Source organism: Pagrus pagrus (assembly GCF_965226575.1).
Source record: "Pagrus pagrus genome assembly, chromosome: 23".
NCBI lineage: Eukaryota > Metazoa > Chordata > Actinopteri > Spariformes > Sparidae > Pagrus > Pagrus pagrus.
This window is the reverse complement of record NC_140205.1, coordinates 1,347,916-1,362,624: the sequence shown is the minus strand read 5'-3', so window position 1 is coordinate 1,362,624 and position 14,709 is coordinate 1,347,916. Positions and strand designations below refer to the sequence as shown.

General features: G+C 46.8%; 1 protein-coding gene across 2 annotated transcripts in view; it reads right to left on the bottom strand.

The window, feature by feature from the left end:
- The window catches only part of LOC311252286 (potassium voltage-gated channel subfamily A member 5), a 34,056-nt gene extending 27,167 nt beyond the window's left edge, over positions 1-6,889 (bottom strand). For both annotated transcript variants that reach the window (XM_084345322.1, XM_084345323.1), the window contains exon 1: positions 4,041-6,889. In XM_084345322.1, the coding sequence (XP_084201448.1) occupies positions 4,857-6,590 (1,734 nt within the window). In that variant the 5' untranslated portion in view covers positions 6,591-6,889 and the 3' untranslated portion in view covers positions 4,041-4,856. The remainder of the gene's footprint in view (positions 1-4,040) is intronic.
- Between the last annotated feature and the right edge of the window lie 7,820 nt (positions 6,890-14,709).

The window sequence follows — 14,709 nt, the reverse complement described above, 5'->3', positions numbered from 1 at the left end:
AACCAACAAACCAACCAACCAACCAACAAACCAACCAATCAACCAATCAACCAACCAACCAACCAACCAACCAGCCAACCAACCACATAAAACAACCAACAAACCAACAAACCAACCAACCAACCAACAAACCAACCAACCAATCAACCAATCAACCAACCAACCAACCAACCACATAAAACAACCAACCAACCAACCAACCAACCAACCAACCACATAAAACAACCAACAAACCAACCACATAAAACAACCAACCAACAAACAAACCAACCAATCAACCAACCAACCAACCAACCAACCACATAAAACAACCAACCAACAAACAAACCAACCAACCAAACAATCAACCAGCCAACCAACCAATCAACCAACCAACCAACCAACATTTGGGATCATTTACATACACAACTCAACACACAACTCATTCATGCTCTGTTTTCTCTCACTGGTTAAATTGGCGACCATCACTTATTCTTTAAAAACACATGAAAACATGCACAACGGTTTTCTTTACAAAAATCAGCAATGGCAGTGTTACATTTTCTATATTTTCATTGGAAGACACAAACAAACATTGTTGTTCTGTGTATGATACTCTGTTCACACACACACACACACACACACACACACACACACACACAGCCCTCTGTAATGGTACTCAGTAAAGCTCATTGTAATCTGCTTTGAACGATTTCCAACTTGTCCTCTGGTCACAAAGGTCAAACACAAACTGGGCGCTCATTTTGTTCAAAAAGAGACCGTCTGTGAGGCGCACGTTGGCGTCACGTGACAGTTTACAGTCCGAACCACCTGGAAGCAACCGAACCCGCCGTGTCGAGGATTAATGATTAGCTTGAGGACTGTATCTGGTCCATCGGTCATCTCAGACTCAAAATGAATCAGGACTCTTCTGCAGGACGATGACGATGTTCATGATACTCTTACCTCCAAAAATAAGTCTAACCAAACAACCCTGAGATTATATACAACTCATTTGTTTTACCGAATACACGTCGCCAGAATTAAAGAGTGATTGTAGCTCCAGATAACTTTAATAAAATAACCATGATCAACTAAGTGTTGTGTCTGATATAACCACAAAAACCTTGAAAATTAAAGACGCTTTGTGTGGGCTTCTCAGGTCGGACTCAACTCAACTATCAACTGTCTTTCTCCAGGAAGGAGCCTTGGGCCAAATATTGTGACTTTTTGCTGCCATCTGCGACGTTTTTCACAAATCGAACAGCCGTTACGTCATCTTCTGGCTTTTATTTTGAAATTCTGTCATTGCAGCGCGGGCAACACGCACTGACATTTGGGAGGTTACTACAAGTTAATTGGCCTGATGTAGCAACATGCACGTACCGCTTTGACATACAGACACGGACGACTCAGTTTCTAACACCAGCTCAACAATTTGGCAACATTTCTGGTTCAAAGTGGAGAAAATGGCGAGCCGAGGGATGTGACAGAGGCTACATGACGTTCACTAAACAGGGCAACACTGCAAATGTTGCGGTCTCATCTCAGAGTCCATCATCCAGCGCAGTTCGCTCGGCTGACGAATTGTATTTTCTATAGGAGATGCAGATACGGTGGCCCAGAGAGGTCAACACACTGCAACTTAAGAAAAAAAACAGGCAAACAGGCAAACAATCTCAAATTAAGAAACGTCTTTTTGCAGAATTTAGAGAACATCCTGCAAGACGAGAAAACAGACAGAAATACAGAACCTTTGCAAGTGAACTGTTTCCAGGGGACACAAAAAAGCGATGCACACGGCCTGGACACACTTGTTGTCATTGTTTGTGACTCATGATGTCGGACGTCCATGACAATATGATGTTGTGTTTTTTTGCCGGGACAATAAGTGTGTCCCAGCCGTGTGCATCAGTTTTTAGTGTCCCCTGGAAACAGCGTCTTCGTCTGTTTTCTCACTCTGCAGGATTTTTTCTAATTGCTGCACATGAAGATGTTTTCTTTAGTTGTAGTTAACGCTGGGTGATATGGCCTTTGATATACCGCAATATGTTTAGGCGTTAATGACTATTTTTGAGTAAATACCTCGATATCGATACTGCAACAACATTGTAGGGACGACTGTTTGTACTTTGACACAAGATTTCTGATCAATAATCATCAGTATTGTGGATATAATGACTGAGAGCGTGAAGACGAGTGTTAGAAAATGACATCACTTTACTGTAATGAGCCTTTAAAACCAGGACAAGACGACACTGACGTCATGGCACCGTATCAGGGACGCTCCATCACATATTCTGTCCACCAGAGAGCACCGACTCTAATTTTACACTGTAAAACCTCCAGCTCTCGATTCCTCGTGGTTCTTTAAAAACCCAGTTAAGAGATCTTAATCAAAAATGGTTGCTAAAAAAAAAAAGTAATGTTACAAAAGCTCAGTAACAGTCGTGGCCTCATGGATTCATGATCAGTCGTCTGTCGCAGAAAGAGTTTCAGTCGAGGAGCTTCAGCGACGCCTCTCTGACAGACCGAGCAGCTGATCCTGATCGTTTCTGTGATTCTTGAAGCCGACACTCTGACATCGCAGCCACAGCTGTGAGACAGGAGACGCTCGATCTCTTTTCTCATTCACAACTATTTTTATCACTTTTCATGTGAACAGCGGCCGCTGAGCAGAAACGTGTACAGAAGACGTCTTTTCCACGTCTAGACGTCTTTCTACGTTCACTGTTGAAAGCGACGTCCTCACGTCTGAAGAACTTCTTGGGGTTCAAAATTAAAGTTTTTACGACGGCAAAATTTGACTTCGTGCAGCAAAAACTACAGAGAGGATTCAAACCCTGAACCTCGACCTCAGCAGCTGCACGAGGCGTGTTCTTTACCTGGAGAGCTATTCATCAGCTGCAAGTTGAACACTGTACCCATAGTATACAGTTTATATGCATGTAAATATATGTATAATGTACTTTTACTTGTACTTTTGATACTTCAGTAGTAAATATCTGCATGAGGTTAAATTTTGCCGTCATAAAAACTTCAGAAGTTCTTTAAACGTCTGTGACTAAAGGTGAAAAGATTTCTAAAATTACACCGTAAATCTTATTTTGAACCCGCGAGGACGCCGACAGTGAACGCTGGAAAGACGTCAAAAAAGGTTCATCCCGGCTCTCCACTGGAAACAGACGACTTTTCAACGTCCTCAGACGTTGAAAAGTCGTCTGTTGGAGATGTTTCTGCTCAGTGGAGGAGGTCGACACTCTGGACGTCTTCCAGGAGAGACTGTCAAAGAATGTGTCTCTAAAATTAAACATTTATCCATATATAGAAAAACTACTTCTGATCAAGTAGAATATAATAATAATAGTACATTATATATATTTACATGTATATAAACTGTATACTGGGTACAATATTCACCTTCTTCTACATTATTGGACTCACTGTTTTAAAGTCAGTTTTTAATGAGGCTGATAATCAGCTCTCCAGGTAAAGAAAAGGCCTCGTGCAGCTGCTGAGGTTGAGACTCGTCAAACTTCCATTTTGAACCACGAGAAGTTGTTCAGGTGTGAGGACGTCACCTGGATTAAAAACGTCACTCTGGCTCGTCACTGGACGTCTTTTGTTTTTGCTCAGAGGTCGACACACCTCTGAGGATGTGTCCTCTTGGTGATGGTCCACTTGTCTCTCATTAAAGGATCTATTTGTAAGAAAAGATGATTTTTGACTTTCATTCCCAACTCGTCAAATCCTGGCGCTTTGGGATGGCGACGACCCGTCCTACAACCCACAGCGTCAGTTCCTGGCGAGTTGGGAATGAAACTCAAAATCAACTTTTCTTACAAATAGCAGCTTCAACGCAGCGTGGACGTCCAGAAAACACGTCACACAAACTTCTGATCAAGTAGAATATAGCTCGCATTGAATTTTGTCCCTAATGATCTTCCGTACATGAGGAGTTGTCCTTTCAGCAGCACTTTGAGTGCAGAGTCACATCAGAGGCATCAAATACAAACACATTAAACCCATTTAGACCCAGAACCTGTTGACCCGGCACTCACCTGGTGTCAGTGTGTCTGGAGCTCTCCAGATGTCTCTGCTCTGTCCTCTCTCTTGGCTTGGTTCACATACTCCCACATTATGTCCTTTTTTTTTTTAAAAAAAAGTTGAAAATGAAAATAATCACAAACAAGGCTGTTGTTCAACATCTAGAAGTCTTCTTCGTCTGTAGGTCCTCTGAGTGACTCTCGTTTAGAAAAAGGAAAAGCTTCTCACTTCTCTGACAGAACCTGAGGTGTCTGCATCTCAAAAATAGACTCATTTATTTTATTTCTTTTTTTTTTTTAAATATCTCCAAATCTACAAGAACACCGGTTCATGAAGAGCAGGCCTGCGGGAGTATGTACACGTTTCAGCGTAAACATAACGACTAACTGGAGGGAAGGTACGAAAAATAAAATTTGGCTTTTTCTCTGTTGCACTACTGAACACGCACTGCTTCCTACGCTATGTACAAGAGTCTGCTTGGTCCCGTTAATCCTCAAGTAATTAATCCAAGTCCCGCTCGTGCCTGATTGTGTGCAGCGTGTCCGGTGTGATGTCATGGGGGCTGAGGTGCTCCTGCTTTAAAGGGTCGCTGTGTCGCATCGCGCACGGAGCTGCTCGTCGCTTCTCCCTCTCAGCAGATGAGCGGGATTAAAATGTGCTTTTTTATAAATCAGCCCGTCGCTCTGAAACTTTTCAGGATTGCAAATGTGTTGATCCTCCGACTGCTATGTGCAAAAGACCTAAGAGCCCATTAACGGGGGTTTATTCTACACAACTATGGGCTCAGAGTGTATAGAGAGCGGGGCTGCGGGCTGCGGGAGGCTGCGGGACTACAGGTCCGTCTCCCGTGTGTCCAGGCAGAACGCGTACAGGGACCTCTTGAAGTCCGTGCTGCTGTTCGCCTTGATGTTCGCCTTCTCCACCGAAGCGGACGCGTCGTTGTTCTCCACGTCCTGAGACTTGGCGGAGGATTTACTCCCTTTGCGCTTCAGTTCGGGGCTCGCCCGGCCGCTGTTGGGCTCGTCCTTCAGGGAGGACTGGTCCTGGTCCGTCTCGCGGTGGTAGAAGTAGTTGAAGTTGGAGACGATGACCGGCACCGGCAGCGCGATGGTGAGCACGCCGGCGATGGCGCACAGAGAGCCCACGATCTTCCCCCCCACCGTCACCGGCCTCATGTCGCCGTAGCCCACCGTTGTCATGGTGACCACGGCCCACCAGAAGGCATCAGGGATGCTGGAGAAGTGAGACTCCGGCTCGTCCGCCTCTGCGAAGAACACGGCGCTGGAGAAGAGGATGACTCCGATGAAGAGGAAGAAGATGAGGAGGCCGAGCTCCCTCATGCTGGCTTTGAGGGTCTGCCCCAGGATCTGGAGCCCCTTGGAGTGTCTGGAGAGTTTGAAGATCCGGAAGACCCGGACCAGGCGGATGACCCTCAGGATGGCCAGAGACATGGCCTGCTGTCCGTTCTGGTGCTCCTGGCCCTGCTGCTCCGCCAGCTCCGTGCCCACTGTGATGAAGTAAGGCATGATGGACATGATGTCGATGATGTTCATGATGGTCTTGGAGAACTCCGACTTGCTGGGGCACGCGAAGAAGCGCACGAACAGCTCGAAAGTGAACCAGATGACGCATGTGGTCTCGATGATGAAGAAGGGGTCCGTGAAGGTGAGGGACGGCCGGGGAGCGGTGCTGTTGTCCAGCCGGCTGGTCACCGGCAGCTCACTCTCGTCTCTGAACTCTGGCAGCGTCTCCAGGCAGAAGGTGATGATGGATATGGTGATGACGATCACAGACACGATGGCGATGCCCCGCGCCGGACTGGAGCTCTCCGGATACTCGAATATGAGCCAGACCTGCTTCTGGAACTCGTTCTGAGGCAGCGGCTTCTCCTCCTCCTTTATAAAGCCCTCATCCTCACGGAACCTCTCCATGGCCTCCTCCCCCAGCTGATAAAACCTAATCTCATCCGCGAACACATCGATGGACACGTTGACAGGTCTCCGGATCTTCCCTCCCGACTGGTAAAAATACAAAATCCCGTCAAAACTCGGTCTGTTGCGGTCGAAGAAGTACTCGTTCCGGAGCGGGTCGAAGTATTTGATCCTCTTGGCGGGGTCTCCCAGCAAAGTGTCCGGGAACTGGTTCAGGGTGCCCAACTGGGTCTCGTACCTCAGCCCGGCTATGTTGATGAGCACCCTCTCGTTGCTCTCCGTGTCCATGTCCATGTCCAGCATGTCCTCGTCGAACAGATGGGGACTGTGGTCCGCGCGTAAAAGCGCATCCATGGCGTTCTCGCTGCAGCTGAAAGTGTTGTTCATGTCGTTGATTTTCCAGGAGCTCTGCTGCTGATGATGATGCTGCTGCTGCTGCTGCTGCTGAGGCTGAGGACTCCCCCGGGTGTTCAGCTCTTTACCGTAGTCCTCTCCGAGTCCACTCTGAACGAAGCCCGACTGAGGGACATCCAGCGCGTTCCGGCAGCTCTCCTCGGCATTGTTGCCTCCTCCTCCACCACCACCGCTCCCTTTAGCGCCGCCGTTCTCAAAACTCACCAAGGCTATCTCCATTCCGCAGCCATCCACAGTTAATGTGTGAAGAATAAGAGGGACTTGTTGAGCTGGAGCGCGAACATCCTCTCCGATGATTCAGGGACGCAAAAGTTGAAATAATAAAAAAAAAATAAAGGTGCGGCGGACGGAGCGGGTCGAGTCACGGCCGGTCCTCCTCACATGAGCGCATCTGTGCTGCTGTGTTGTTGTCGAGGCTGTAAGCCGCCGCCGCTGCTGTGGATGAAGTAAATATTAAAAGCAGCAGAGAAGAGGAGAAGAAGAAGACCCGGATGAGAGAGTAGGAGAGGAGGAGAGGAGGAGAGGAGGAGAGGAGGCTGGATGATTATTCCTGACGTCAAAAGTGCTGTTAGACCGTTTAGCTGCTTCTGAAAATGTCTGTGGATGAGAGACAAGCTGTCAGCCTCTCTCTCTCTCTCTCTCCCCCTCTCTCTCTCTCTCTCTCTCTCTCTCTCTCTCTCTCTCTCTCTCTCTCCCTCTCTCTCTCCCCCTCTCTCTCTCTCCCCCCCTCTCTCTCCCCCTCTCTCTCCCTCCCTCTCTCTCTCTCTCTCTCTCCCTCTCTCTCTCCCCCTCTCTCTCTCCCCCTCTCTCTCTCTCCCCCCCTCTCTCTCCCCCTCTCTCTCCCTCCCTCTCTCCCCCTCTCTCTCTCTCTCTCTCTCTCTCTCTCTCTCTCCCTCTCTCTCTCCCCCTCTCTCTCTCTCCCCCTCTCTCTCCCTCCCTCTCTCTCTCTCTCTCTCTCTCTGGGGGCGGGGACGCGCTCACTTCATTTTCCGGGTTTATGGCAACAAAGTGCGCGCGCTGGCCCCTCTGAAGCCTTCACTTTAATGTTGAATATTTTATCAGAAAAAAACAGAAAGACAGAGAAATTACACACCAGCTCTCACATCCTTTACTGAAGTAAAAGTATTTCTAAAAAATACTCCATTACATGTAAAAGTCCTGCTTTTAAAGCCTTATTTAAAGGAGCAGTTCACCCAGAAAGTAAAGAACTCCAGTCATCGTCTCCTCCTGATGATATAAAGTCAGGCTCAGTCATCGTCTCCTCCTGATGATATAAAGTCAGGCTCAGCCATCGTCTCCTCCCGATGATATAAAGTCAGGCTCAGCCATCGTCTCCTCCCGATGATATAAAGTCAGGCTCAGTCATCGTCTCCTCCTGATGATATAAAGTCAGGCTCAGTCATCATCTCCTGATGATATAAAGTCAGGCTCAGCCATCGTCTCCTCCTGATGATATAAAGTCAGGCTCAGCCATCGTCTCCTCCTGATGATATGAAGTCAGGCTCAGTCATCGTCTCCTCCTGATGATATAAAGTCAGGCTCAGTCATCGTCTCCTCCTGATGATATAAAGTCAGGCTCAGTCATCGTCTCCTCCTGATGATATAAAGTCAGGCTCAGTCATCGTCTCCTCCTGATGATATAAAGTCAGGCTCAGTCATCATCTCCTCCTGATGATATAAAGTCAGGCTCAGCCATCGTCTCCTCCTGATGATATAAAGTCAGGCTCAGCCATCGTCTCCTCCTGATGATATAAAGTCAGGCTCAGTCATCGTCTCCTCCTGATGATATAAAGTCAGGCTCAGTCATCATCTCCTCCTGATGATATAAAGTCAGGCTCAGTCATCGTCTCCTCCTGATGATATAAAGTCAGGCTCAGTCATCGTCTCCTCCTGATGATATAAAGTCAGGCTCAGCCATCGTCTCCTCCTGATGATATAAAGTCAGGCTCAGTCATCGTCTCCTCCTGATGATATAAAGTCAGGCTCAGTCATCGTCTCCTCCTGATGATATAAAGTCAGGCTCAGCCATCGTCTCCTCCTGATGATATAAAGTCAGGCTCAGTCATCGTCTCCTGAAGCAGCTGGAGATGATTTAAAACCAGGTAAAGTACCTCAGAATTATACTTGAGTACAATACTTGAGTAAATGTACTTAGTTACATTCCCTCACTGGGATGTAGTGGAGTAGAAGTATAAAGAAGCAGAGTATGGAAATACCCAAGTAAAGCACAAGTACTTCAAAAGTACATGACTAAAGTACTTTTCATCACTAAGAACAAGCTCATCCAAAGTAAACCTTTTTCTCTACTTGAGTAAATGTACTTAGTTACATCCCGTCACAGCTCAGTAAGCGAGGCTCCCTCACATTACTGATGTATGAATAAGTGGTGCCGTGTTCTGATTGGTCCTCTGCTACACTTCACTTGTGTCTCTGTGTCATTTTCTCTTCTTATATAATCTTATATAACTTCAGCGTCTCTGTGAGCACAAACATCCTTAATGCACACGGATCCATCTCCTTACAGCCGAGCACAAAGACCTGCCTCGTCCAGCGTCCTCTCTTTCAGTCCTCCTCTTTTTGTTGTCTTTGTGTCCGCAGTCGTCCTCTGTGGACGGCGGGTCGGGCCCCGGGGCCGCACTCTGCTCTCTGATGTTTGTCCGGATGTTTCCTCGTCCTGCTGCCTTTGAACGAGATGGACGGGCCTTTTCTTTACGTCCACACAAAGTCCTGCTCCTCCTCGAAGACGACGCTCGTCCTCTCTTTTAGATTATATTTTTATTTGTGTCGGTACATTTTTACTTACAACTGAGAGCAAAGACCAGAAACCCAAATGAGAGATTCTGATGTTTCGGTCGATATAACGTTGAACCGTGCACACTAGAGGAGGAGCTGCCATCCACATTTCACTTACATTACTTAATAAATACATGATTATTTAAAGGAACAGTTCACCCTAAAAGTATAACTCAGTCATCACAAGCGCGGCCGGTGTTCACAGGAACGCAGAGTGAATCTTGTGGGACATTAAAAACTCCCACAATGCTGCAGACTGAGACCAGACTAGTGTCCGCCAGCGTATCTACACAACTACATTTGAATATTTGGGTGAACTGTTCCTTTAAGAGTTCAGAAACAAGAAGAAATGCTCAGATTTACTGGGTTTAACTTTTAACCCATCGTCAAAATACACGTAGCAACACCTCCGACCAACCTCAGCCCTGCAACACGACCTGAATCCAGACAGCACATTTCATTTCACAGCGCTCACACGACAAAAGGAACAAAAGACAAAACTCGATATAAATCTATATCAGTTCATTAAAAAAATTACATTACGGACGAGTGTTCAGCTGACGTCAGAGCGGACGTGTGCACTCGTGTCCTTCAGCTGGTTTTGTGTAAAATCACTCTGCATCTTCTGGACCTCGATATCAGTACTGTGAGAACACTGCAGAGGTTTGTGGACGTGACATCACTTTACTGTCATGCAGCTTTTAACACCACCAGAAGAGAAACATTTATATCATCACAGCACAAAAACACACCATGTGTAGTCTCATGTCACGATAACGATATAATATCTTTACGCTGCTCAGCCTGACATCCAAACTGCAGTCACTCTGAACATCCTAAACCCTAACTGGCTCGTACAAAGGACAACACACACACACACACACACACACACACACTCACACACACACACACACACACACACACACACTCACACACAGCCAGTGGACACAGAGCCTGAGTGCGTCGGTTTCTAAAAGCAGAGAAGGTGACCTATTTAAAAGGTTAGTTTCTTAGCCCTGTGGGTGGATTAGGAAAACAAAGCACGAGCACTATATTTATCCGTTTCCTTATCTAATGCTGCAGCCTCATCATGATAAGAACTATGTGCATCTCCCCGCCCCTGGATTAGTGCACTGTCCTCAGACTGCAGCCATGAATAATAACTCACCAACATCCATCTCACTGTGTGACTGGCCACTGGCAACGCTGCGATTTCACGCACTGGATACAGCCATTAGGATGTTTTTACAATAAACTTTATAATGTTTCGTCACGCGGACGACGACGGCGGCTTTGAAAGCATGAAACGGGAGGAAGGAGGACGTGAGAGACGAGCACATGTTTCGCTGCCAGATTATTTCTCATATGATGTGTGTGAATCCAAATCTGGTCTTTTAAATCAATTTACAAGGATGTTATTTTCTTCATGCGCTGCGTTCATGAGCGCTGAGCAGCTGAACTCAGAGACACGCTGGTGGATCTGTGTGTCCTGCAAACCATGTTTATATTTACAAATATCCAGCAGCTAATATGGAGGGACAAACTTTACTGTCCGTCAGAAATTGTCCTTTGAAAAGCCTCGACAATGCACATGATTCACACTGAACACACATTTAAAACACGCAGCACGTTAGCCTACAGCACAATAAACACACTCATCATTATGTTTCTTTCATCTTTACACAGTTGGTTGAAATTATGATAAAAGAAAATCTTGTTTGAGGTTAAATATTAAACGAGCAGCTCTGTGAGGCTGCACACAGAGGAGCTTCAAGCTAAATGCTAACCTCGGCATGCTAACGTGCTCCCAATGACAACGCTCGCAGGCATGTTTACAATGTCCGCCGTCTCAGTCGAGCGTGTTAGCATGCTAACTTAGTTACTGTTGCTCGGTCGTACAAGGCCGACAACGAGGAACAAGGCGGCGCCGGTTCTGTTTAGCTTCAAGAAGCTAAATACTAATATTTTAAGCTTCATGTGAAGTTCGTCAACTTTTGGAAGTTTTTGACTTTAGAAAACAAACCGCCGATGTCTGCAGAAAAACTGATGGTTTGACTGCAGCAATTAGCATTAGCAACGACGACTGTCCGGTTCAACAGGATGCATCTCGTTGTGTCTTTGTTTTGGACATTTTAAAGTCGTAATAAATTATAAATGTAACGAAAGTAAAACAAATAAATGAGAAAAAAAAAAACTTCACTGCAGTTTTTCTAGTTTCTGTTCTGGGATCAAGTTAAGTTAACCGAGGTTAGCTTCACACAGTATCAGAAACATACCTGTGTGTGTGTGTGTGTGTGTGTGTTTGTGTGTGTGTGTGTGTGTGTGTGTGTGTGTGTGCGTGCGTGTGTGTGTGTGGGAGACAGAGGAGCTGAGTCGAGTCCCACTCTGTGGTACTTGAGCTCTTGTTGCCAGTTACAGAGGGATACGGTAACCATAACAACAGGTAACCACTAACAACCAGCATCCGTAACGACTGCGGCTCACAAATTAGCTCGTCTAATTACAGAGACACAGTTCAGAGCTGCCGCCGCTGATAACAACAGGCTGCTCTGAACAACAGCCACATCTGACTGCTGCAGTCTGAAGGTCAGAGAGGGAAACAGTCCCGACGTGACAGGAAGTGATGAGCGGACTCAAATTCACAGTTACTGTCATGAAGAGGAACTCCTCTGTGCTCCTTGTTGTTGTTGTTGTTGTTGTTGTTGTTGTTGTTGTTGTGATGTTCCCACCTGTTTGTTTTGGTTCAGTTTAGTTTAGTTTTCAGGAGTTGAGTAAATCCACATGAAGAAGCAGCAGCCTGCAGCTCCTCCTCATCAGGCTGCAGTTTAGTTTTTTCAGCTTTATTGCTGAAACACTGTCGTCGTCTTCATCGGAGAAGAAAGTGGGTGTTTTGGATTAAGAGCGGTCGACTTTGAGACCATCACGGCCCACGGCGTCTTTCAGCAAGCACCACCACGTCTTTACAGAGACCCGTCTCCACCACGTCCGTTGATGCTTGGTGCTCACACACAGTCACAGCTGATGGACAGTTTCCCAGATGTCAAACTTTAGATGTGCAGTCGAGACGTGGTGCATGCTAGCACTTTTAGCTTAGCAGCTACACTAAATAACGTCTCCTCAGATCAGGTAGTGATCTCAGCAGACGAGCTGCATGGAGACATCTGATGTTTAAATCATCTCCAGCTGCTTCAGGTGTTCAGCAGAACGCTGCAACTCTGTTTTACTGTGAAGCTCCAGAAATGTTTGTGGACTACGAGACTTCACCTGACTTTATATCATCAGGAGGAGACGATGGCTGAGCCTGACTTTATATCATCAGGAGGAGACGATGACTGAGCCTGACTTTACATCAACATGGAGGGAGGAGGATTTACATTTTTGGAATAATTTATCCTTTGGTGTTTCTTTAAAGCACCTGCAGCCGTCAGACGGATGAAGCAGAGATCTGCTCCTGTGTTTATTTGTGTGTGTTGGTACAGTAGCAGTAAAACGTCAGATTTGGTGCATGTGAGGAGACGAGCGGCGCTGTGGGGCTGACAGTAGGCCTGAGTCAGACTCTGCAACACCTGAGGGAGCTTCACCAACCTCCCATCATCGTTTATCTGTGCATGTGTGCGTGCGTGAGTGTGTGTGTGTGCACGCTTCACACTGTGCGTCGTCCTTCACCGACTCTGTCTGTGTGTTAAATATGTGTGTGTGTGTTTATGGGCTCAGGGCGGCTGCATGGAGAGAGTGGCGTGGAGGGGAGAGCGGGAGGAACGCTGCGATGAGTTTAAGAAGTCTTGACAGCAGATGCCTGCATAATAACACACAGAGAGGACATGTGCAAGCAGGAAAATCAAGGACACCACGTCATGCGTGCCAGTCATTTAAAGTAACAGTTTCCTCTCGCAGCTTAAAACATGTTCACAGATTATGTGCGGAGAAGGCTGCAGATGCTGCTAAATGGATTTGTAAATCAGTGCTGTGAAATATAGCCGGGGCCGGATTTAAAACACCATCTATGTATTTTGATGAGGTCGAGGCGGCGTTGCTAGGGAGAGGCCCTTTTTTTTTTTTTTTAAACCACCACAGTGTGATTGGTGATTGGTGGCTGCAGCCAGATTTGTCAGCGAGCGTTTGAAGCAGATGCTGATGTGTAGGAGGAGGAGGAGGCCAAGTTCAGCCTCAACCCAAACGTTTGCACGGTGTGATGCTGCGGCTCGTTAAAGAGCCACATTCAGGTCCCGGTCGTGGAAAACGATCCGCAGACGTTTAAGTCGACGTGTCGCCACATCGTGTCACAGAAAAAGCGTCCGCCGTCGTGTGTGGAAACAATCTGAGCGTGCTAACGTGTATTGGCCATCAGTGTCAAGATGGCAGCGCTTCAGACTGAGCTCCTCCTCCACACCGTGTGTCTGTGTGGACTTCTGTCTCTGCGAGGACCAGTGTGTGTTTAAACACGGCCAGTGAGGACGTCTTCTGATGTGAATCACTTGCTGGAGGGTTAAAGGGTCACTTCACCAAAATAACAAACAAGCATTTTTTTCCTTCGCTTGATAATTAGTCGTCAGCAGAGCAGGAAAAAAAGAGATTTATAACAAATTCACCAAAAGTCTCAGTCACACCAATCAAACCAGCGACATTACAGTTACACACATCAACCACGTCTTCACCACACAGACCACTGCTTCTCAAACTTCACACCGTGTGCTGACATTAACATACAGTAGTGTGGGTCTCAGGCTGGAGGCAGGTTTGTTCCTCTCAAGATCATTTTTTGACAAAAATCCACAAGTACAAAAACTGACGACAACCAGAAAACCATGAGGAACGACTCAGGAACACACGAAGACCAGAGAGCGGACCAACAAATGGCGTCTTTCCATCACATCTGTGGGCTCGACTCACGTTGATTTGTATTTCCACCACAGCTGGTCCACCTGCTTGAAGGTGAATCTAACACAGTGACGCTCTTGTCTCGATCCCTGCAGTACTATCGAAGAATCATCGCTAATTCAGCTACAAACACGTTTCATTTCCTGTAACTTCTTCACAATAAAAGCCCCCTGTTATTTAGTCATTTAAAAGCTTCTATTGTGAAGCAGCATCACAGGAACTAAACATCAACCAGCTGACAGTGAACACATGAAACAGTGAAGCTCAGCAGATGTTTCCTGCACAGACGTGAGTCCAGGATCGACTTGAAGAGACGGGTGTTTGTTACGGGTCGGCTGCAGTCGGGAGACGTCGCCGCGGCCCGCTTGGAGGCGGGGCTTAGCTCTACTCCGGAGCAGTAAATCTGATGATGGAGAAGCAAATCTGCACGACTCTGTTTGACCCGACTTGTGGCCAGAAGTGTGAGGGAAGCACACAGACCTACGCTGCGTTCAGTTGCAAGTCGAAGTCGATATTCCTGACTTCCAATCTCAAGGTGTCCCAGTGTCTTTGGGGTAAACATGGACGCTCACTGCAAACGGATGTTCATGTAAAAAGTCTTTCAACTTCACAGCAACTGCAGCAGCTAAAAACTGAGAGGAGGAGTCGGCTCGCAAAGACGATGATG